Source organism: Crocodylus siamensis, chromosome 7 (assembly GCF_052110815.1).
Source record: "Crocodylus siamensis isolate JL-2025a chromosome 7, ASM5211081v1, whole genome shotgun sequence".
Lineage (NCBI taxonomy): Eukaryota > Metazoa > Chordata > Crocodylia > Crocodylidae > Crocodylus > Crocodylus siamensis.
Window position 1 is genome coordinate 96109795 of NC_143401.1, and position 21455 is coordinate 96131249.

General features: G+C 51.1%; 1 protein-coding gene across 4 annotated transcripts in view; it reads right to left on the reverse strand.

Annotated features, from left to right (window-relative positions):
• The window catches only part of CNNM2 (cyclin and CBS domain divalent metal cation transport mediator 2), a 141236-nt gene that overhangs the window by 9209 nt on the left and 110572 nt on the right, over positions 1–21455 (reverse strand). For 3 of the 4 annotated variants that reach the window (XR_016443451.1, XR_016443450.1, XM_090056980.1), the window contains exons 3-7: positions 13508–13645; positions 11374–11543; positions 7808–7901; positions 5123–5188; positions 1179–1363 (exon numbers count right to left, since the gene is read on the reverse strand). Coding sequence is in view for 2 of the 4 variants with exons in the window: in XM_090056980.1 (XP_089913106.1) it covers positions 1179–1363; positions 5123–5188; positions 7808–7901; positions 11374–11543; positions 13508–13645 (653 nt within the window). In the remaining 2 variants the exon portion in view is untranslated. The remainder of the gene's footprint in view (positions 1–1178; positions 1364–5122; positions 5189–7807; positions 7902–11373; positions 11544–13507; positions 13646–21455) is intronic. The other variant, XM_090056981.1, reaches the window with a different exon arrangement.

Below are 21455 nucleotides of genomic sequence, written 5' to 3' on the forward strand. Positions count from 1 at the left end.
TAAGGTCTGGGAATGGCAAAGTGGCGGCAGGGAAGTCCTCGTGATAAACTGAGACGAAAAGCCAACCTGTACAACTCGGGACGCACTGATGACTGGCCACTGCAATCAATACACAACACGTGGCAATAAGTGTGACAGTGGCTCTGTTTTTATAAATACCACGTGCATCAAATGGCACATGTGTCTGTGTTTTAAGAGGCAAGAATCTCCTTGGGTGGTATCTTTTACTGGACCAACTGCATAGTTGGGGGAGTTGGGCAAGCTTTCAAAAGCAAGACATTGTTCACCAGGTCTGAGCAGCGAGAGCCAATGCAGCCTAGTGTTTTAAGACATTATGCTCTCTTTTCTTTAACAATAAATCTTCTGCTCAGTACATCTGGAACCGCACTTTTATTCTTATTTAAGGGGAACTTTTAATGCTGGATTAGCCGAGGCAAACACCTTTGAATGAGTTAAATTCACAGATCATGCGTGTTGTGCATAAACAGCGTCTGAACAGCAACATCCCAGTTAGAAATGCTTAGTTGAAGCTACACACCACAGTTGCGCTGCCACTGGACATCGACCTCCCGACCTGGGACGGGAACGCCAGTTAAGCAGGACTGTCTGGTTACATCCATGTTCCTCCAGCCCAAAGGAGCCAATACATTTCAATGCCCGCTTCTCCTAACGGGACACGAGGAACGGGGAGCAGAGCAAAGTGCCCAGCAGTTGGTAGAAAGATGGGGTCCGCCTTTCCCAGAGGCACGTGAGAGGGTGCTGTGAGTCTTTTGGATAGTGTCCCTTGTACCTGTGGGCCAAGGGCTGACTCCTTCAGTTTATGAATGCAGGACTGCTCACCAAGGGGAATCCTCCAGTTCAAGTCAATCTGAAGACCTTGCAAAGCCTTGCAACACCGGAGGGGCTTTCGTGACGGGGTAGTATTTATGTCTATACCCCCGGGAGAGGCAGGCTACCTCCACTGTCCTACTTGAGGAAAGCTGGAGGAGAAAGGGAGTCAGCAAACAGCAGAAGGGAGAAGGCAGCAGGGGGTTTACCGTTGCGGCTTTCGTAGCTCAAGTCACCCAGGCACCGAACCGCTTGCAACCCGTGAGTCTGCCGACTGCCCCCCGCCCACCCCACGCTAAGCAGAGCTGCTGTTCAGAGCAGGAGCCCCCCACCGCCGTCTCTTTTCCTACCTTGACAAACTGAATGTCTGTGAGCGCTTTCACCGAGTAGTCCGGGACGTACACTTGAAGGAAAGACGCGTTCAGCTGGTTGTTGCTGCTCCCTAACGTTGGCGTCACTGCATCAATGCGATCGCTCCTGTTTAAAGAGTCTGAATGATTCAAGCCACAAGGACGAGGCGGTGACTTGTTCTCAGCTGGAGAAGGGGGAAAGAAGGCAGAGAGACTTCTGAAATAAAGGTGAGTAAGGCTGCACGGATACTTACACCACACAACACACAGTTCACCAGCAAGACCCCCAGGAGATCCAGGGCATTTTCCACCCAGAGCTGACACGTGATATTCAAAATGCCCAGGATCCATGCTTCATTATCCTTGCACTTCTTACACAGCGCCTTTCATCCAGGGATCTGGGTGCCCTTTATATATACGTACTGTGTTACACCCTTTACTTCATTCAATGCTAGGTGTGCCTCACTGTACCTGCCTAACTCGCGTGCCTGGCTGAGCTCATCTCTACAGGTGGTGCCGCCTGGGCCACAGTTCTCCCTTGTACAATTCCCATTTCATCTCTTCCCAAAATGATCTTCCCTTTAAACCCCACGTGGAAATGGGCGTGATCATTTGTGCTTGAAACAGTACAGGAGATCGGGCGCTATGCAGCACCACCCCTGCCTGCCAGGCAGCACAGACACAAGGAGATAAGCTGCTGCAGGGATAAATCCTACATTCAGGACATAGCATGGCATTCCTTCTCCCCGGGGGTCGTAAAGACAAGCCATTGGCCCCTTGTACTCACCTGTGCCCTACAGAGCTTCACTTATTCACAGGAAGCTTGTAACTATCACAGAGTTATGCTTTACTGAAGCCAAAGTTATTTTCAGTAAAGCACCTTAAAATATAGCCTTCACTACTCTAAGTTGCCACCAACTTGGTGACCTACAAGGGTCAAGGCTGCTGCAAGAACATTTTCCAAAATGCAGCGTCCCCAGACTTCCTCCCTAGTCAGTGACAATGCTGCGTGTGCTGACCACAAGGTAGATTTCTGGTCCCAATCGCACTCGAGATTCACCAGTCCCAGACTGAACCCGACTTGGCTTGGTTTGTCCGGCCAGACAGGCAGCAAGCGCATCCTCCGGAGAGGTCTTCCTTGGTTAGGAAACCCACATGTGAGCCACTTCGCATCGAGCTGGCAGCCAGCACAGCTCACCCCTTCCAGCTGCTTTCGCGGTGGCATCCTTCTGCCAAGGAAGGGCAGTCTTCGAAGGTATCGCAGAACTCAGCACCGTCTCCTTGACTTAGCCGCAGAGCCTTTACTCTCCTCCTTGCCACGAGGACCCAGATCTGCTGCATGTTCTCATTAAGCCACAGCACCGTGGGCAGAGGCAGCTTTCAACAGTTCTCAGAGGAGACGCATTTCGTCTGCCCCTGGGCTGAGCTGTTTTGCATTTCATCGCTCTAAGCGCTCAACCTTTGTTCGTTCGGATTCAGGACAGAACTGAAACACCCCATTAGTTTTTCACTTGCTAGTTGTTTTTACAACCCAGTGCCCACCTTTCTCCTTCCATCTGCAAACTCCCGGGAAGGAAAACATGGTTCTGTGAACGAGGCAAGCCTCCAGTGCCGGCTCCACCACCACAGTGACCGTGATGGGTTGAGAGGCAATGCCAACCTCAACTCGCAGGCAAGCAGACTTGCGGCAGGCCCCCACGTGGCCCCTACTTTGGAGTCTCAGACACCCCTATGAGGCTTCCTTGAGAAACAACCCAATGCTAATGAATACCTGTCCCCCACGGGCGCCTCATGACCTGATCATAAGCAAAGATGCCTGTCCTCGCCCTCAGCCAGCATACTCGGAGGCCAGATGAACTGGCCTTTGCTTTCTCACCCCACTACATACGGAGCAAGAACAGCGTAGCTGCTGCGCTTGGGGAGAAAGAGGGATGTCTGAAATGGCTTTGCATTCATGGGCAGCGAGACCTGCTCTCCCGAAATCCTTGTTCAATGGCACCCTGATGGTGAACTTCGAGTGCAAAAGGAGGGGAAGGGAGTACGTGGGAGCAGCGGGCTGAAAACAGGGGCAGGGGTGGAAGGGAGGACAGAACAAGCAGAGGACATGAAGTACCCAGGGGCACAGAGGCAGACAGGCAAGACCGGGCACACGTGCAAGCCGGGGGCAGCGCGGGGGAGAGCTCAGTAAACGAGAGACCGTGAAGGCAGATAAACGGCATGAGATCCTGTTCGGTACTCTGCCCAAGCAGCTCGGCTGGTGCCTAGAAAGCTCTTCCCACCACAAACCTCGAGCCGAAGAACCCCCCGGCCTTGGGGTTCGCTCGGTGGCCCCCTCTTTGGTTTCAGACCAACCCCCATCGCCGCAGGGGGCCCTGATCTCATCGCCTCTGTACCGCCGGCTGACGTCGGACCGCACAGCGAGTTGCCGTAGTGACCAGTTACCATATCAATTCCTTTCAAGGGGAATATTCTGTCCACTGCTATTATTTTCCATACTATTATCCTTTTTTTCAACCGGGAGTGGGGGGGAAAAAAAGCTTGGAAAAAATGCCTGGCATTTATATTGGAAATAGTTTGCAAATGGGACGGGTACATTTCATTCGTAACATGGCAGGAGGGTAAAAAAAAAATTTTTCTTTAAATGATGGGCATAGCAAAAGAACTGAGCCAGAAAATGATCATCAAAGCTGCAGAGTTCAAAAGGAAAAAAACCCCACCATCAAGTGATTTAATTAAAGAAAGATTAATTTTTTCCCCTTCAATTTTAGCTGCTGGAAAGTAACAGGTCACAAAACAAAAATAAAAATAAGTCTCCAGCAGGGCAATAACCTGGAGTTTATCTGGAATGTGCATGAGACTAGTTCTCAGGAAAGAGGAGAGAACAGAGGAAAATTACAACATAGGGGAGGAGGGGGAAATCCAGAGGAGCAGATGGAGGACACAGGAAAGTCTGGATGCTGAAAGTCGTTCTCTATTTAAGCACTCATCACTGTCCTTCCCTCCTGAGTTTAGAGGTGCACGAAGATGGAGACAGTGGCTGGTGGACGAAGCCCGTTCCAGCATTCGGCCACTCCTGTACGCTTGGCTCTCCCTCTGCGTAACGTTTCCATTCATCTTCTCGCTGGCCCAGGTACATGCTTAACAAGGGAGGGCGAGCTCTGGCTCCTCTTTCCTCCCTACTTCTGGCGGTTCAAAACAGCCTCATAAGTCCTGTCTGGCCTGATGCTAGCGCTTAAGCAAAACATTTTCAGGAAGTTTGCGCAAGATCGACTTAGTCATTTGTAATGCGTGCTCTTAAAACCAACCCTAAAAAACATTTCCACATTCTTCCCACAGATTTCATTCACAAATTACTGGCACAAACCACCCCAAATCCATCTAGGGCTGAATGATCAATTTGGCGTGTTTGTAAGATCTCAGCAGACGTCAATGGGCTGCATCAGCTGTGAAGAAAACTTGCAGCTCCAAGGACATTTGAAAGGAATATTTTGTGCACAAACTATAGATTTTACAGCTTGTTTGAACAGGAGGAACCATTTCTAAGTTGCATTTAACTCTTTCTTCTGGCTGCCCTCCAGCGCCCCTCTCCTCCGTTTCAATTCGACCTTCTGCAGAACGGAGACATGTCGTACGTTGAGAAGCCCGGGCTCTTGGTTAAGAAAAGGGCCCTCCTGACGCCCTGCCACAGCCCCGGTGCCAGGAGCGAGAACCTGCTCATTACCGAAGCCATTCTCTTACGCAAGTATTCTGTCCTCTCCTTTCATTTTCACGCACCCGATACGTCGCGACGACTCGGTCACCCCCGATACCTACCTGGCAGGCACGTTTTTTTGCTGGACGTCTCCCTAACAAGCAAAGAGGTCAAGAGAAATACAGACCGCAGCTGGCTTTTTATGGGGTCGCTGCAGCCACAAGAAGGGTGTAATAGAAGCATGCGGATTTACCTGGAGAACCTGCTGCTAACAACTCTGTTCTGCTGACAACAAAGGTACGAGACAGGGACAAGGGAACTAGAAGAGGGAGAGAAAAAGGATGAGATTGTGACCAGGAGGGACATGGCTATCCACGCTTGACGGGGGAGAAAGCCCAACTCGCTCTGTGCGCGGACCTGAACCACAAGGACAAAACTGCAGAGAACTAAAGGGGTTAAAAAACTGGTTAGACACTTTGCAGGAATTATTAAAAAACAAATCAGCAAAACACTACACGTGCTCCACTTGCCGGCCCTGACTGCCGCTCAGCACCGAGTTCTGGTGCTGTACTTCGGAGGCAAAGGGCACAAACGGGAAACCCAGACAGGCACGATGGGGCACCAAGAGACCAGCGACTCACCACGGTCACCCCCTCCAGAGCGCCGACCGGGAATAACATGCACATCTGTAACAGCCGTCATGCAAATAGTGCTCTACAGTGCTTGTGCTTAAAGCGAGAGAAAGCCCCAGGTGCCTCCCAGGCTGCATGCAGGGGCAATCACTTGCCCGCGAGGAGAGAGGAGGAAATGTCTGGAGGGGAGAGAGAATGCGAGTGCCAAAGCTGGGAAGAAAAGCCAGAGGCACCCAAAGGTGCCAGCAAGATTAAGAACCAGAGCAGCAGGGCATCCAAGCTGACCCATGCTGGCAAAAGGCACCACCGTGAAGGATTTTCATACGTGGCCCAGGCACAAGTGAGGGGAGAGTCAATTCTTCGCCAACCTGTGACCCGTCTGTACTGCAAATCCTGAGCTTCCAACTAGAGAGCACAGGGAGGGGATCACACACACAGACAAATACGCAATGGAAATCGCTGCTAAGGCACCCATCAATGCCTTGCCGTGATCTGTGGCCAAGCTGTCGTCAAAACCTACCGGGAAGCAGCAAGATTGAGGGAACATGAGGGTAGGGACAGACCTAACAACTGCAGCGTTTCAGAGGGGTGGCTGAACCAACGTTCCCAAAAAGACGGAATGTCTCCAAAAAATAGCAGCTCTTGGGGATGAAGTACTGTGCTGGAGGGTTTCGCTGGTTGTCTGCACGAGGGAGAAGGGGGAGCCAGCTGGTGCATTTTGACTGGGACCCCTGCGCCCCCTTCTCGGACCTCCACTGCCACTGGAGCTGGCCTTACCCCCCCACCCCAGACGGCTGCCCACCACTGGAGCTAGGCGCTCGGCCCCAGCCCCATCAACCTCTGGGGGACAGAGGGAACGAGAGGAGGCTGCAGCGTTTTGCAATGCTTCAGCCGGGGGCGCGACAGCTGTGCACATGCCCCTGGCTGACGCGCCCGCAGGTGCATTTCTCTCGTTAGATCTCTCTACGCCCTGAACATGCGAGGAACAACTGCCTTCAACTTTGCATGTGCAATTACTAATATACGTCCAGCCAAATGGCAATGCGGAGCTAAACCATCACACCTCAAACGTCCCAGGGCATTGCCATCCCCTGGGGAAAGGATTCGAATCACCTGCTCTTCCAAGGAGACGTCAATACCTGGTTTATACAGTACTGATCACTCTACAGGTTCCTAAAGCCATTTAACAGTGTACGTGGGATTCAATAACTCCCTTCTTGCAACAGAGCCAACACTGGGATGAAACACAGAAGCTAATCTGCTCCTTCGAGACTAGAAACAAATGTCAACCGGAGCGAAGAAACGCATCTCCACCCAACGCCGGGCTGGCAGGACATACGCCCTGGGGCTCTCACACACGCTTGTGAAAAGCTTTGTGGGATTTTTAATCGCTACAGCTGACCAACATCTTGGTTCGTGGCTTCCAGCTGACATACAGTGCAGCTGGGTGCCACGCACAACCCTGGCATGACAGTATGTGCAGAGGCTCAGTGGTTTCACCCACGGATGAGTCTCGCCTGCTAACGACTAACACCAGCAGCACTGGCAAGCTTATTAAGCAGCAATCCAGCCCGGCCTTGCTTAGCCACGCTCACTGCTTGGGACGATGTGGCCACAAGCCAGCAGTGTGCTTGGGGAGCCAGCACAAACGCTCGCTTGTGGATGGTGTTAGACAGCAGCACGTGCCTCATTTATGTGGCTTGATGCTGTGTCCACATCACAGGACTCTGGTTTTTCCTGGGGGATCTGCCTGGGCCTGGGCTCAGTAGCAAGCCTCTCTCATTGCTGTTCTCTCTCCTTGCCTGCAGTGTGCGAGGCTGCGCAAGCTGCTTGTCCCAGCTCATCCTCACCAGCTTTCCAGGACAGGAAAACCTCCCCTCGGTGTCCCCATCCCAGCTGCTTTCTAAGGGCCTGCAGAGATGGGCTATCCAAACCGCAGGCAGTCGGATGTTGTACCACTCGGTCTCCCACAGGCTTCGCGCTGCCTGTTCCTCCAGGCTCTGCTATACGGTGGGGGCTTCTCGTCATCATAGGCCAGAGAGATCCCCCAGGCCAACGCTCTTGTCTGCTCTGGGCTTGCAGGCTGGCAAGCATGCAGGTTTCATGTCATGAGCCATATCAGCCCCACCCAGACATAACACACCAGGCACCTCGTTTCACTGGTGGGGAGGTATTTACTGGTGACACCAGCCAGGACAAGCACAGCAGGGGCATCTCCCGGGGTCCCTCTCCCCGCACAGAAACACCCAGAGGAAGGCATGCTCGTGCACAGAGGGAGCTCAGCAGCAGACTGGAAGAGGACATACCTGGCGATGCTGTGAGGGCCATCACCCCATAGTAGGAAAAAGCACCAGCTTCAAACTTCATTCCCTCTTTCCCAGCCTCTACTTCCACTTTCCCCTGTTGAAGAAAAGGAGAGAGCGGTCATGAAAAGGCACCAGCAGCCCAGAGCAGAGACGTTATCCCACACCTGCACCTTGAAGGCTGCAGTCGTGCCCAAAGGAGCAATTCAGCGTTAAATCTTGCCTTCGGCTCAAGTCCTTCGGGGTACACAAATACAGGCAGGAGCTATTTCCCTCCTCTCCTTCCTTCTCCCCCACAGATCCACCAGGCCCCTTTGTAGCCACAGCTAATTGAACTCAGCAGAGCAATGCATTCAGGACCTCCCCAGCGGCACTGCTTCCGTCCCCTCCCGCAGCATGCTTCATGCACCATCAAGCCACTTCCCCTTGGCTCAGCGTGGCGGCAGGAATAATCTCTTAGCCCGAGAAAACCTGCGTCACATTTGCCCAGTATCTCTGGGCAGCTTCCCTCATTTCAAATAATTCACACGTGCAAAGACCCCCTTGCTGACACACCCGCAGGAGAACATGCCTGGGAGTGGAGGGCAGCTTGACCTGTTTTGGGAGGCAAAGTTGTCCATTTTGCACCAAGGAGGTTCCCCCAGAAAAGAAAGCCCTCGCTCCTGAAGGAGCCACCTTTCTCAGGGTTAATTTGGGTGAGTTGTTTCCACCAGGTTTGCAAATCACACAGCCGTTACTACTGTGTGCAGATTCATGCAGAAGGATCCAACACCTTTAACAAATGCTATACAACTATGGCACCAGCAAAATGCAGCCACTTCTGGGGTGGAACGTGGCAGATATTCAGCAGCACACATTACCGCTGCAGCCAGTTATGAAGATGAGAAATACCCATTCTAAAGATGAACGCTTATCGTCTCAGTGACCATGATGCACGTGCAGCAGAGTCAGAGGTGTGGAGGCCCGATTTTCAACAGCACCCTCAGCGGGGTTGAATTCTGCTGGGAGCTTGAGACAAAGGGTAGAAGAAGTCTGGTGTAACACTGAAGTGAAGCCACCTGGGCCTGGAGGATTTAGGTAAATGGAATTCAGTCACCCAAACTGCTCTCAGTCTTTGACGGGCTAGAGAACAGGACAGACGGGAATACCCCACTGGTCATGCATAAAAAGACAACGGGGAGGCCGGGTGGCTACAAGCAGGTCAAAATGAATCTAATATTTTGGTTCTGTGACAACACATTTACACTGCACCGAAGTGGATGAGTTTTTCTGCATCTTTTTCTACCTGCATAAAAAATAATTACAATAATTCTTGTTGCCCGTTGACATTCTCCATCCAAAGTCTCTGGCTTTGGCACCAGCACAGGCCACCACAGGAAAAAACAGATGAATACAATGCAACAAAAACAAATTTAGAAACAGGAGCATGGAGCTGGAAAGGATGTCTTGGGTCATCGAGTTCAGCCCCCCACTCTCATGGTCATAGGTAATCATAATATATAATCCACTTTCGTGACCTGCTCAAGTGCTATAACCCCAGCTAATGGTACATTTAGAAATAGCTACAGATACTAAAGATATTACGGGGTAAGGTTGGCAAAGACTCATTTGTTACAAATACGCTGTTCACCATAGCGGTTACTGGCAATTATTCACCGCAGGCTGCAACCCTGGGATGACCATACATGCAGCTAGACCTCTCCCCTCTCTAAGAGTCAACCTGGAGTGGATGGTAGAAAAGCTCTGAGCTGTCAGAAAGGCGCCTCTATTCTGGGACCTTATTATTCCATCCGCTGCACAAAAACATTTTGCCCTTTCCAAATTTGGGCTGCAGAGAAACACATGGCAGAAAGCTGAGCGGCTTGGTAGCTGAGAGCCGGGCAGCAAAATTCCATCGGCATGATGCCACGAGTGCCCAGCCACACCCCGCCGTCTGGGCTCGTGCTTCCCCACCACTGGATAAATGTACTGCGAGGAGTTTTGAAAGAAAAACATTATCAGTGGCTGCATATAAAACTGCTGCTGTCCAAGAGAAAAGCACATGCAATGCAAGCAAGTGGCACCCTAGAAGTGAGCGAGTGCTACTGATTTGGATTACTATAGGCACCAACCGTGTACTTGTTTCCCTGCATGCTTTCTGGGTGAAAATCAATACCTTAGGACATCCAGGTCAACTCCAAGCCTACAGCAAACAGCACAAGTATCTGTCTGCCGCTGTGCTGAGGTGTAGGACCTTGCAGTGATAAACCTGAGCACCCCAGTGCTAGCATGGGCCTTTTCCACACACTTTTGCAGGTGTAACACAGGCACATGGGAAAACACACTGTTTTTACTCATCACACCCTCCCTTGTGATACAGGGCTCTTCTGTTCCAAGGCAGACTCTCCAGTCATGTCTATCCAGATCTATTATCTTCCCTTCAGCACCATTTCAGACTGCAACAGGTCACAGCATAAGAGGAGCTGAAAGGGCTGTCCGTGCTTTGTGGAAGACTGAAGAGCAATCCAACCAGACAGCGCTAGACTGGAGATGTGGCATTATATTTTTGGGGCTGCTTTCGTTATTACCATGGGTGTTTAAAACAAAAAGATCTTTTACATTCGATACCATGTCATAAAATCATCCAAGCACTGAATAGGCAGCTACCAGTGTTTTGAGGGATTTTGTAAGTATGTCTGAATCCAGTTTACACAGACTGGAAACATCAGCACCTTGCCAGCAAGAGGCAGCTTTAAGTACTGGTCTTGCAGAAAGGTGGTAATGGAGTTTCAAAGTCTTGGGGCAGACAGGATCTACATGTTCTGAGGTAGCTACTGAGCTGTAAACCTCAAGAGATGGACACCGCCAACGGGAGTGACATCTGCGTGGAGGAAATACCCTTTCTAATCAAGAAAATGGACAAGTAGATGAGGACTTCCGCAGCACTTCGGGCTGCCATCTCAATGATTCACACCAGCTACAGGCCGGAGATGCTGCATGGATGGAAGAACTGCGAAGGAAACCAAAGGAAGTGAAGGTGGCCGTGCGGTAGGTGGCGCTCCGCCCTCACTTAACGTGCAGCCACCATCCGTGACACTACAGGCGCAGACTTCCTAAGCCCGTGGAAAACAGGAGAGATCGCGATCGCATCAAGGCCCTTCTTGTAGGGAAAGGTGGGAAAACCCCCCCAAAAACCTAGGCTAGCCAGCATCCTGTCCAAACTCCAATCCAAGCCATTACATTGTGCTCGACCTACGTTTTGTCACCAGTTTCAGCTGCACACAAATTCCTTTCCCCTGCCTGCTCTGCTCCCATCTGTACTGTCACAGCAACTTTCAAAGGAGGATCCTCTCTGAGAAGCAGGGGTGCGTCATCCGCACCGTACAAAGGTTAAATGGAGCCTGGGAGCACCTGAATGAGTTGTCCAAAGTTAGCAAGTTAACGAGGGAATCGGGAATACAGCCCTAATTTCCTAGCTGCCATCCCCATGCTCTAAGAAGACTACATGGAAACAGATATGCAGGGAGAGGAAGGAGGAGACATGCTTCCCCATACGTAGGGCTGCATATAACTCCCATCACTTGTCTGACCTGTAAAATGAGAACAAAGTAGTCGACGGGCTTGTTTCGCTGGTAGAGGTAGTATTCCGGGGCTTTCTTGTTCTTCTCATCATATTTCAGCTCCTGAATGACGTTGGGGTGCTTTAGCAGCCTTAGAAGGATCTTCTCCGACATCTGGGATGGACCAAAGGCTTCTACTTCTATAAATACAAGACACAACTTGACGTTACACCTCAAGGGCATGGGAATGAATTAGTACTCATTAATAAGCATCAACTTCAAAAGAGGAAAAGAGATGCAGAGAGATACGATACGGAATCACAGTTTTCCTGTCTTTTGAGAGACTTAGGTAGATTGTCAAGAGGAAATCAGAATGCCCCAATTCTTGGAAACTCCTGTTTTCTTCTCCCCTACCTGAGGTGCTGAAGTAGTCTGTAAATTACCAAGAATGATTTCCCCAGCGCAATGGGAAAAGGAAGAAGAATCTGCCCATTTGAGAGCTCGGGAACCCCAGTTGTTCCGTCTCGTTCGAGACTTGTGAAGGGAAGGGGTAGAGGTGGGGTCCCAGAGGGCCTCTAGGTTTTGTCTGAAGTGACGTGAAAATTGACTATTTATGGCAATTGTTCCTAGGGCTCTCTGATCACCGATGGACCTAGAACATCGCTATTCATCAGTCTGCTGCAGAAACCGAAAGATGAAATGAAGGTGCCGCTCAGCCTGTCACAGTCCACGTGGAGACAGTGACAATGGGACAGAGGAACCGGGTAAGTTCAAACCACACGAGATTAATGCATAACACAGACCACGTTTGACCACCGCTTCCTCACACTCTCTACTGCTCACCATGGGAGCTATTTAAAGCACCAGGGGAAAAAAAAAGCCCATCATGGGTTGGGGTTGAGTTAGGCCACGGATACACAAGACACAGGCATGCAAAAGGCCAATTTGCTAACGGCTGGGTCGAGGACAGGACTCGGGAGCCGCTGGCTCCTCCATCTGCGCACAGGTCCTGCTCTGCATTTCAAGCTATCCAACCAAACTGAACACTGAACTGTTTTTATAGTGATGGCTTCACAAGGTGACAAACTATAAAATCCTTTCATGTTTCCTAGGCAAGCAGAACCACAATGCCATCAAATGAAGGGGGAAAAAAAGTCCATCAAATTACATCAAGAAAGTGTCGGGGAACTCCACAGAGCTCCATGCAAACCGACGCGCGTTCTTAAATCTGCACCTTCCTGCCGAACGGTTCCTTTCTCCTGAAGGCAGCAGTGCTGCAAGGTGCTCAACTGAAAAGCCCACACGCAGAAGGTCTTTATTTAGACACCAAACAGGGTCAGTGAGAGCAGCGGGACAAGCTTCCCACACACCCTCCACCCAACGGGTCTCTCGCAACCTTAGAATCGGACAAAACAAGTTTGGGAGGGGACCCCTCCAGGCCACCCCCTGCCCCAAGGCAGGATCAGCTCCAGGATGAAAAGGAAACACAGCTGCAGGGGCCACCTAATCGACAGGTTCCCCGCAAAGACTGCCCACAATGGGGCCACGTGTCTAGGTGATCCGGGGGCATGGGTATCTGCCTATCCGCACCCGGATGGAGGCCGCCAGCTCAGGACACGCATCCCACTAAGAAATCCATCCGGAAAAGTTGTACTCCAGCCATCTGCTCAATGCTCATCTAAACGTGCAGAGATGTTTGCATTTCAGGTCAGTAAAGCCCCGTGGAACAGGTTTCCTGCAAAAGTCCAGCATCTCTTCCCAAAGCAGTCACCAAGGGGGAGTCGCAATCAGCTGCCCAAACACCTGGCCAGCTGGCACCGAGTCTTCATTAGTGTGGTCCCTAAACGCTTCCTAGCGGGGCGTACTTGCTAGTCGTTAATCTGACGGACTCTACACATGCAGTGCGGCACTTGCATTCGTCCTTACCTTTCAGACCAATTTAAAGTTACTGGTCCACCCCTGGCAAATGTCTCAGAGGGTTCATGCCGACACTGAACACAGGAGAGGAGAGAATTTAAAAAGAAAAACACGACAGTGGCGTTACTCGTCGCCCCAGCGGCCAGCCTCCCCCCTGCCTGCGCTGCCCGCCCGCCTCACCGGCCTCTGCCGACAAACTCGCTTTCGGGCCCTGGCGCGATTGCAAACGGTGATAAGCCGCACTTGCCTGTTGCCAGGAAACGGTGCATTGCCAGGAGGAGCTGCGGTGATATTTTAACCTTCATCTCGCTGTCTGTCTGCTTGAAGGCAGAGAAGTCCTGCTTCCTGTCCCGATGGGCTACTTTCTTTTTCGTCTTGTTATCAGCTGGGGAAGGGAGCGGGGTAAAGAAGAAAGGAGGGAAGTGAGTTGTGTTAGAACAGGGTCCAACATGAACCGAGCTGGATGCGCTCATCTAGGACAAACCGAACGGCAACAGCCACGTAGAACAGCAATGTGCGGAGAGAGGCCTAGCGATAACATGCTTCGAACACGCAACGCTGCGTGGTGTGAACTTGCCCTGAGCGCCAGGGACAGACCCACACACCTGCACAAGGAGCCAAGGGGCCCACCGACACGGCTGGCGGGCTGCACCTCGCACCGTCTTGACAAAGCCCCTGTAGTATCTGCCGCTGCCCCTTACATTTCTCCTGGGCTTTGTATGTTTTTCCTATGCACGTTTCCTACGGAAGTGCCTGGGAAGCACGAAGGATATTTAACTGGAGTTAGGTGATTGAACTGGTACGGCTGCCCATGACATATCACCTGACAGGTTGCAACACTAATTTTATACAAACGATAGATCCCTGCAACCCCACAAAGATCCATTCAAAGGATGATGCCGAGGTCTCTGGGCCAGACACTCAGAAGTTTGGAAAAGCCAGAGCAGAGCCTGTCCCCGTGCCTGGAGCTGAGCCCAGTCACTTGACGAGCCAGTGCAAGCTGCCACTGCTCCCCAGCTCCTTTTCAGGCCTGTCTCCTTTTCCTTCCAGTCCCATACTTCTCACAAATTCCTAGTCCCAGGGTGCATCTACATGTGCTATTAACACAGAGCAATTAACTTTGGTACATATTGTTATAAACCTTTGTGGCATGCATGTCACTGGCTGGACACCGCGGCTACAGGGGACCCTTCTGTGCATGTGCAATTTGTGATTTTTCCAAGGTTTATAACTCCCAAGCACCATGTCTGAACACGCCCCAGGACCACGGCATGTTGAGCTGGGTTGGAGCAGCCCTGGCTGGCAGGGAGCCCGGGGGACAGCCTGCTAGCCCCGGGGGCTGCTCCCCTCAGGCTCCACGTGCTGCAGAGGGGCTGGCCTGCAGGCAGCACCCTTGTGCCCTGGCCATCCCCATCAGTGTCTACACGTGCACTGCTGTGCACTAAGGAACACCGCCACAGGATAGTACTTGTATTTATAAGCGCCAACCTGCAGCAGAGTTCATTAGTTTCCTGATGCCTAATAGGGCTGCATGTGTAGATGTTGAGACCTTAAAGCTGAGCTAATTAGGCAGTTCCACAGCAAAAAAAAAAAGTCTGCTGTAGATGCACCCCCAGTCTCTTTATTTAATCAGTCACACTCTTTTCCCTTTCCCAGCTTCTCATCTCAGATCATCTCACCCCTACCCCTGCCTCAATGGCTTCCAGCCCCAGTTCCTTGCCTAGCCACACAATCTCATCAGGCTCTTCGGACCAATTCCTCCTCCATCTCCCACTGACGGCGTTTTTGCCTCGTGCATCCAAATCCATTTCTTCCTCTGTGCTACTGGATGCCAAGAAGAAGGAAAGCACGGGCACACGATGCACCTGCCTAATGCTCTCAGTTCCAACGCTGCCCTCACCTTGGCCTGAAGCAACTTCCTATTTCCTACAGCCCTGGATCTGGACCCAGCTCAGTGACTTGGTGTGCAGATGGGATACACTTACGGTCTTGGAGTTCGGGGGGATGAAGTCTTCAGAGCTTTCAGCTGGTAAGCTACAGGACAGCGGTAGCCAAACATTCTGGCAAGGGCACCACAAGTTAAGTCCCAAGTATGAGATAACCACCACCACTGCCCAGTGGTGGGTGGGATATGCCACCCCCACTGCACTGTGACAACACTGAATTTGGCAACACCTCTGGGTCAAAGTCCTAAGCAGGCAGTGACACCCGATTTCTACCCCTCCTTGACTGTCACTCTGATATCTGTCCCCTCCCCTGAACATCACTGCTCCTTTTTCCCTCCTCTAGCGAGGTCCTGCCAGTGCTCACTTTAATTTGGTGCCTGGGGCTCGTGGCCAAACATACCAGCTGCCTGTGCCATTTGTGGCATGCACGTCACTGGCTGGACACCGTGGCTACAGGGGACCCTTCTGAGCACATGCAATTTGTGACTTTTCCAAGGTTTATAACTTGGCCAACACTGGAGGGATTTTCATAGGGACGGTAGGAGGTACATCTCTAGCACAAGGGCCATGCCCATGTCCCGCTCCAAGAACGTACTTCTTGGGATGGCGGGGTGAACGGCAGGCTGATGGAAAAGCTTATCAGCTCACACCACCCAAACTGCCCAGTCCAACTGGGGATACGTGGATGATGTGGCAGGAGTTCTTTGGATCTTCCTATTAAAGGTGGAGAAATGGGGAAATTGGATCAAAAGAATAAAACAGCCCCGTGGCCTGCCAGAGAGCAACACGACAGCCTGGGGGTTTGGTTGCAATATTTCTGGTCTAGACGCGTTCATGTTATAATGATGTTGCCTGCCTCTTTCCCTGACTAGCCTGTACAGGAGTGGGTGGGGAGATGGGGAAGAAGGGCTCAACTGAATTTGAAGTCAGAGCTACCAGATGTGTCTACGTGGTCCATGAGGGGCACTGAGCCATCGAGCAAAGATCTGAATAGCCTACGGGAGCACATCAAATAGCGCATTGTAATGGTCTATGATCCCGCTACCTTTTGGGGTCAGAAGCAGATGCTGCAGGCCAATGGAAAGCCTGGCATCCCAGCTCGGAAACGAATAAGCACAGAACCAAGTTTCTAGTGATGACCGGTTGCATCAGTCATTAAAGATCTGCTATTGCTATACACCGAAGTTGAAGCCTTAGTTCAAAAGAAAGAAGTTTTGTTCTTGCCGTCCGAGGATTGCTGTGCTGCTTGTGCACTCATTGGCCCCTGCAGAGACAGAGACATGGGTCTCAGGGTGGCTTGACCTAGACCACCACAGACTGGGGAGTTAATAGAGCATCTTTCTCCTCTTGCCTCAAGCATCCCTTGCCTTGTCACCTCCACAGTGCAGAGAATGCATAAAGTGCCTGGCGGATCACAGAGATGTAATAAGAGTCTTTGTCAGATCTATCCCATCCAAGGTCTTCTCCAAAGAAATACAGTCTCCTGCCCCACAGCCATCCCAGCCTCCAACAGGAAGCTGAGGTATATGGTTGTGGTGAACACTAACCTTCCCCAGGTCTGGAGCACCCTGTTCCCTAGAGGATGTGCTCCTCACCCCCTGACAGCGCAGCCAACTCTCCCACCTCTGCTTCCCAAGAAGAGTTGAAAACTCCTCCGGGTTCCTCGGGCAAACTTGCACCTACCCAAGGTCGTGCAGCGGAGTCATCTCTTCGGCTGTCCGTTGACTGGAGATCACTTGATGTGCTGCTATAGGCTAATCAGATCTTTTGGCTTAATAGAGGCGGGGATGAAAAGCTCACTGGGCAACTTTGCAGACAACACCAAGTTATGGGGGAGCGTGGTCACGCCTGAAGACAGGCTGCAGATTCAGGTGGACCTGGACAGGCTGGAGAGTTAGGAAGATCAGAACCAGATGAAGTTCAACACCGAGAAGTGTAAGGTGCTCCATCTGGAGGCAAACAATCCCCAACACACCTACAGGCTCGGTGGCGCTAATTTTACTAGCACCGAGGCCGAAAGGGACCTGGGGGTAATAACTGAACACTGCGTGAACATGAGCTGTCAGTGCAATGCTGTAGCCAACAGGGCAAACACCACTCTGGCGTGCATCAACCAATGCATCTCACGTGAAACCAAGGAGGTGATTCTTGCACCGCACTCAGCACTGGTGAGACCGCAGCTGGAGGACTGCCCCCAGTTCTGCGTGCCACTCTTCAACAAGGACGTGGAAAAACTTGAGAGAGTCCAGAGAAGAGCCACGCGTATGATCAGAGACTTGCGTGGCAAGCCATATGAAGAAAGGCTGAGGGACTTGGGTCTCTCCAGCCTAAAAAAAGAGAAGGCTGAGAGGAGACTTGGTAGCAGCTTACCGCTATATCAGGGGAGTACATCACGGGCTCAGTGAGCAACTGTTCACCAGGGCACCCAAGGGGAAAACCAGGAGTAATGGCTACAAACTCCTGGAAGACCGTTTCAGGCTCAACTCTATGAAAAACTTCTTCACAGTCAGGGTGTCCAGACTGGGGAATAAGCTCCCTCCAGAGATGGTGCAGTCACCTACCCTGAAAGTCTTCAAGAGGAGACTGAATGGTCACCTTGTTGGGGTCTCCTGACCACAGTTGTCTTTCCTGCCCGGTACAGGCGTCTGGACCCGAAGATCTTCTGAGGTCCCTTCCGGCCCCTTGCAGTCCATGAATCTAGTAGCTTCACTTCTTGCTGGGGTCATCCGATTCCAGTGGTCTTTCCTGCCTAGTGCAGGGGGCTGGACCTGATGATCTGCAAGATGCCTTCCAGCCCCTAACAACTATGAAACTTCATCCAGATCTGAGAAATGGAGGAAGGATCATACATTTTGGTGGCAGGTTCTTTTTCCTTTACAGTTGCTGTCCAGGCAAATTATTCAGAGATAGGGAACATGCAGCAACCCAAGTCCTCTGCCCTTTCATGAAGGGAAACCAATAACACAGGCTCAGCAAAGGGTTATAGTAGCGGTAGTTGAAGTAGAGCCAGACTATTGGGGAGAATGGAGCCGAGGAGGTCAAAGATACATGTTTAATACATTATCAGGTGCTTATCACCAGCTGCCTTATGCAAAATTTATTTAGGTGTACACATGCATTATATTCAAACGTTATGTGAATGTATACAAATCTGCATGCTTTTATGTTGGGAAAAATATCTCATTGAGGCTGCTGGGTGTAACAGATGCCTTCCACTCGGGTTAAACAGGGAGACAATTAAAATGCCCTTTACTTAGAGATGGACCAAGTGACAGTGGAACAGGCAGCTGTTAATATGGCTGCCTTATTTCTTGCAAGGTGAGAGAGCAACCTGCATTGGGCCAATGAGCTTGTCCAGCATCTCTCCCAACTATACTGTTGGTCTAACAGGATCAGAGAAATGTAGGGCTGGCAGGGATCTCCAGGTATCATCCAGTCTAACCCCCTGCTTGAGGCAGGATCAATCTAACACAGTGGCGCTCAGCCTTTTGTCCCTGCAGGCTGGATAAGTGAGATGGGCCCAGATCGCAGGCTGGATTGGGCCCAAGCCGCCCTGCTCACCTGATCTAGTGCACGGGGCTGCATTATTCGGCTTGCAGGGCTCCCTCCATGTGTAGAAACCTGGCAGCACAGGAGTGGCAATTTACACTGCTATCACTCCTCCGCCGCCGAACGCTCAGACCCGGGGAGAGCTCCACGGGCCAGGTTACATAGAGCCAGGTGTTGAGCACCCCTGGTCTTACCTATTAGCACAACTATGCAGCCAACCCCGACAAGGCGCAGCAGCTGAACTTGTCACAGGTAAAGCAGGGGCAATGTCCTGCTGCAGCAAAGGGCTGTTAGAGTATGCTCAAGATCCAAGGAAAAAGGTCAGGTCCCCAGCTATAGAGGAAGGCATGGACCCTCACTGTCTGTACCAATCTGCCCATGGGATTAAATTCCTTCCTGACCTCAAACATGGTTGATCTGTCTGACCCTGAGTGCAAGGACGAGACCATCCAGCCAGAAATCTCCACATTTAAGTCCCAGCAGGAGCACTGGCACCAGTCAAAGTCCTGCAGCCAACACCTGAAGCCTCCAAGGAAGGCAACGCCCCCCCATCCCAAACATGTAGCAGCAAGAAGAGGAGTGGGAAAATCCTTCTCAGCCCCATGTGGCAACCAGCAAAGCCCAGAAGCCTGGGATATACCTACAGTATAAGGCAGGCATACCTACACCAAGATCATCCGTGACCAGTGCTTATCCAACCTCTTCCTGGGCATCAGCAGTGATAGAGGTATCACTTCATCCCGCAAAACCTGTTTCTTGCATACACTCCAGAAAGTCACAGCTACAACCTTCTTTGTCACAGACAGAAACAGGGCACCTCCACACCCCTTTGGGGCTTCGAAGAAGCTGAGGCACAGCAGCGTGTTGACAGGCCTCCACGCCATAAATCGCATCTGAAGAGAGTTGCTTGGGGAAGCAGTGAATGGGAACCGGGAATATGGTAGCTGAAATGTCTTGGCCTTTTCTGGTTTGCCCTGGTAGCGATGCATCGTGAAGAGCCTCGGCCTAACATGCAACACAACTGTCCTGCTCAGACCCGAGCTGGCCATGCCCGGTGTGGACAGAAGCTTTAGGGAACGTAGCTGTGAATTGTGACCTTTCGCCAACTGCAATTTTTCAAAGGATGACAACTTGAGCCAAATGTGTGCCAGTTTTCTCAGGAATGCCACCAAAGCCAAATGTCAAGTCCCCCACCCAAGCTGAACAGTGTCTGAGCGCTGCAAAGGAGGAGCTCTGAGAAACTGAGTAAAACAACGTGATTTTTCCTTCAGCCTCACGCTCAAACAGCTGGAATTTTGTCTGAACATTTTCCCAAAAAAAGAAATTCAGTCTATGGCAGATCTGCTGGCCTGGGAAATTTCAGACAAAATGGAAGTTTTAAGTAACTAAAAATAGGTTCTTATATTGGGACATAATGAGCAGCCTCAATAGTACAACAGAGCTCGATTTTGGTCATATGCAAATATAACTAGAGCTCAAGTTGCACCGGGTGAGTTTGCTAAACCTCAAGAAAGCCGCCCAGATTCCAGGAACCGTAACATCCAACCCAGCCACATTTATGCACCTCGACTCCTCTCCTCAGTGCACAAGCCATGCACAACCCACATGACCCTTCCGATTGCTACACCAACTTGCAGTGATCGCTTGATGTCTAAATCTTGAAAAAAATAAACCCTGCTACACTTCACAAATCCCATCCGGTTTCTGTGTGCGCCCCCTCCACTTCTGTATCCTCGGCTGTAACTGGTGGACCGAGTCTAGCATGTCACCACGGGCCAACAGGGTCCGCGATGCCCTTATGAGGCATCAATGAACTAGGGCAAGTCAGACTGGAGAAATGAGGACTGAAGGGGGGTGGGATTTGATAACAGTCTTCAAATACCTGAAAGGTGACTATACATAGGATGGAGATGGGGTTTTTATCTGTGGTTATGGGAAAAAGGACTAAGAACAATGGACTCCAGCTGCAGCAGGGGAAATTTAGTTTGGGAACGAAGAGGGCCTTTCTGGCTAGGGGTGGCCAAGCACCGAACAGGCTACCTACAGTCCCCTTGAATGACAATTCTACAGAGCAGGTTGGAGACTCTTGGCTGGGATGGTTTAGTCAGAGATGAGCCTGCCTTGAGCAGGGGGCTGGACTAGTCGGCCCTGTGAGGTCCCTTCCAGCCCTACCTTCCTATGATCCCATGTCCTGGTCTAGAGCAGATGGTCTGGAGGACCCCCGTGGGCTGGCTCCGTCTTCCAGGAGGCTGGGGGAGTTGTGTTACTTGTATATTATACTGCTTGGCCTCTCAACAGTGACACTTTCCCAGGGAGGAAAGTGCCAAATGAACTAGTTTGCCAGATCTATTGTATCACCCAGAAACACATCACACCATTAAACACAGGTCTTCATTACCCTGCACTGTGGCACTGCATTAGCACTTAAAATTAAAGGGCTGGGCTGTATGAAATATAGTGTGATCCAAATGATCTCTCCCAATAAAAAAGCTATAATGAGAGGTCTAGATAAATACATCCCCCCACTTGTGGGAGAAACACAATCTGCTCTGAGTGGCAGATGCAAAGCACTCATGAGAGAATATTTCTGCAGAATAAACGAAAGCATACAATTCCCTTGTAGAGGCATGATGTCTATTGGCACTTGAGCACTCGAGAGAAGGAGCGGGCAATCAGAAGAGCTGATGACAACTGGCACTC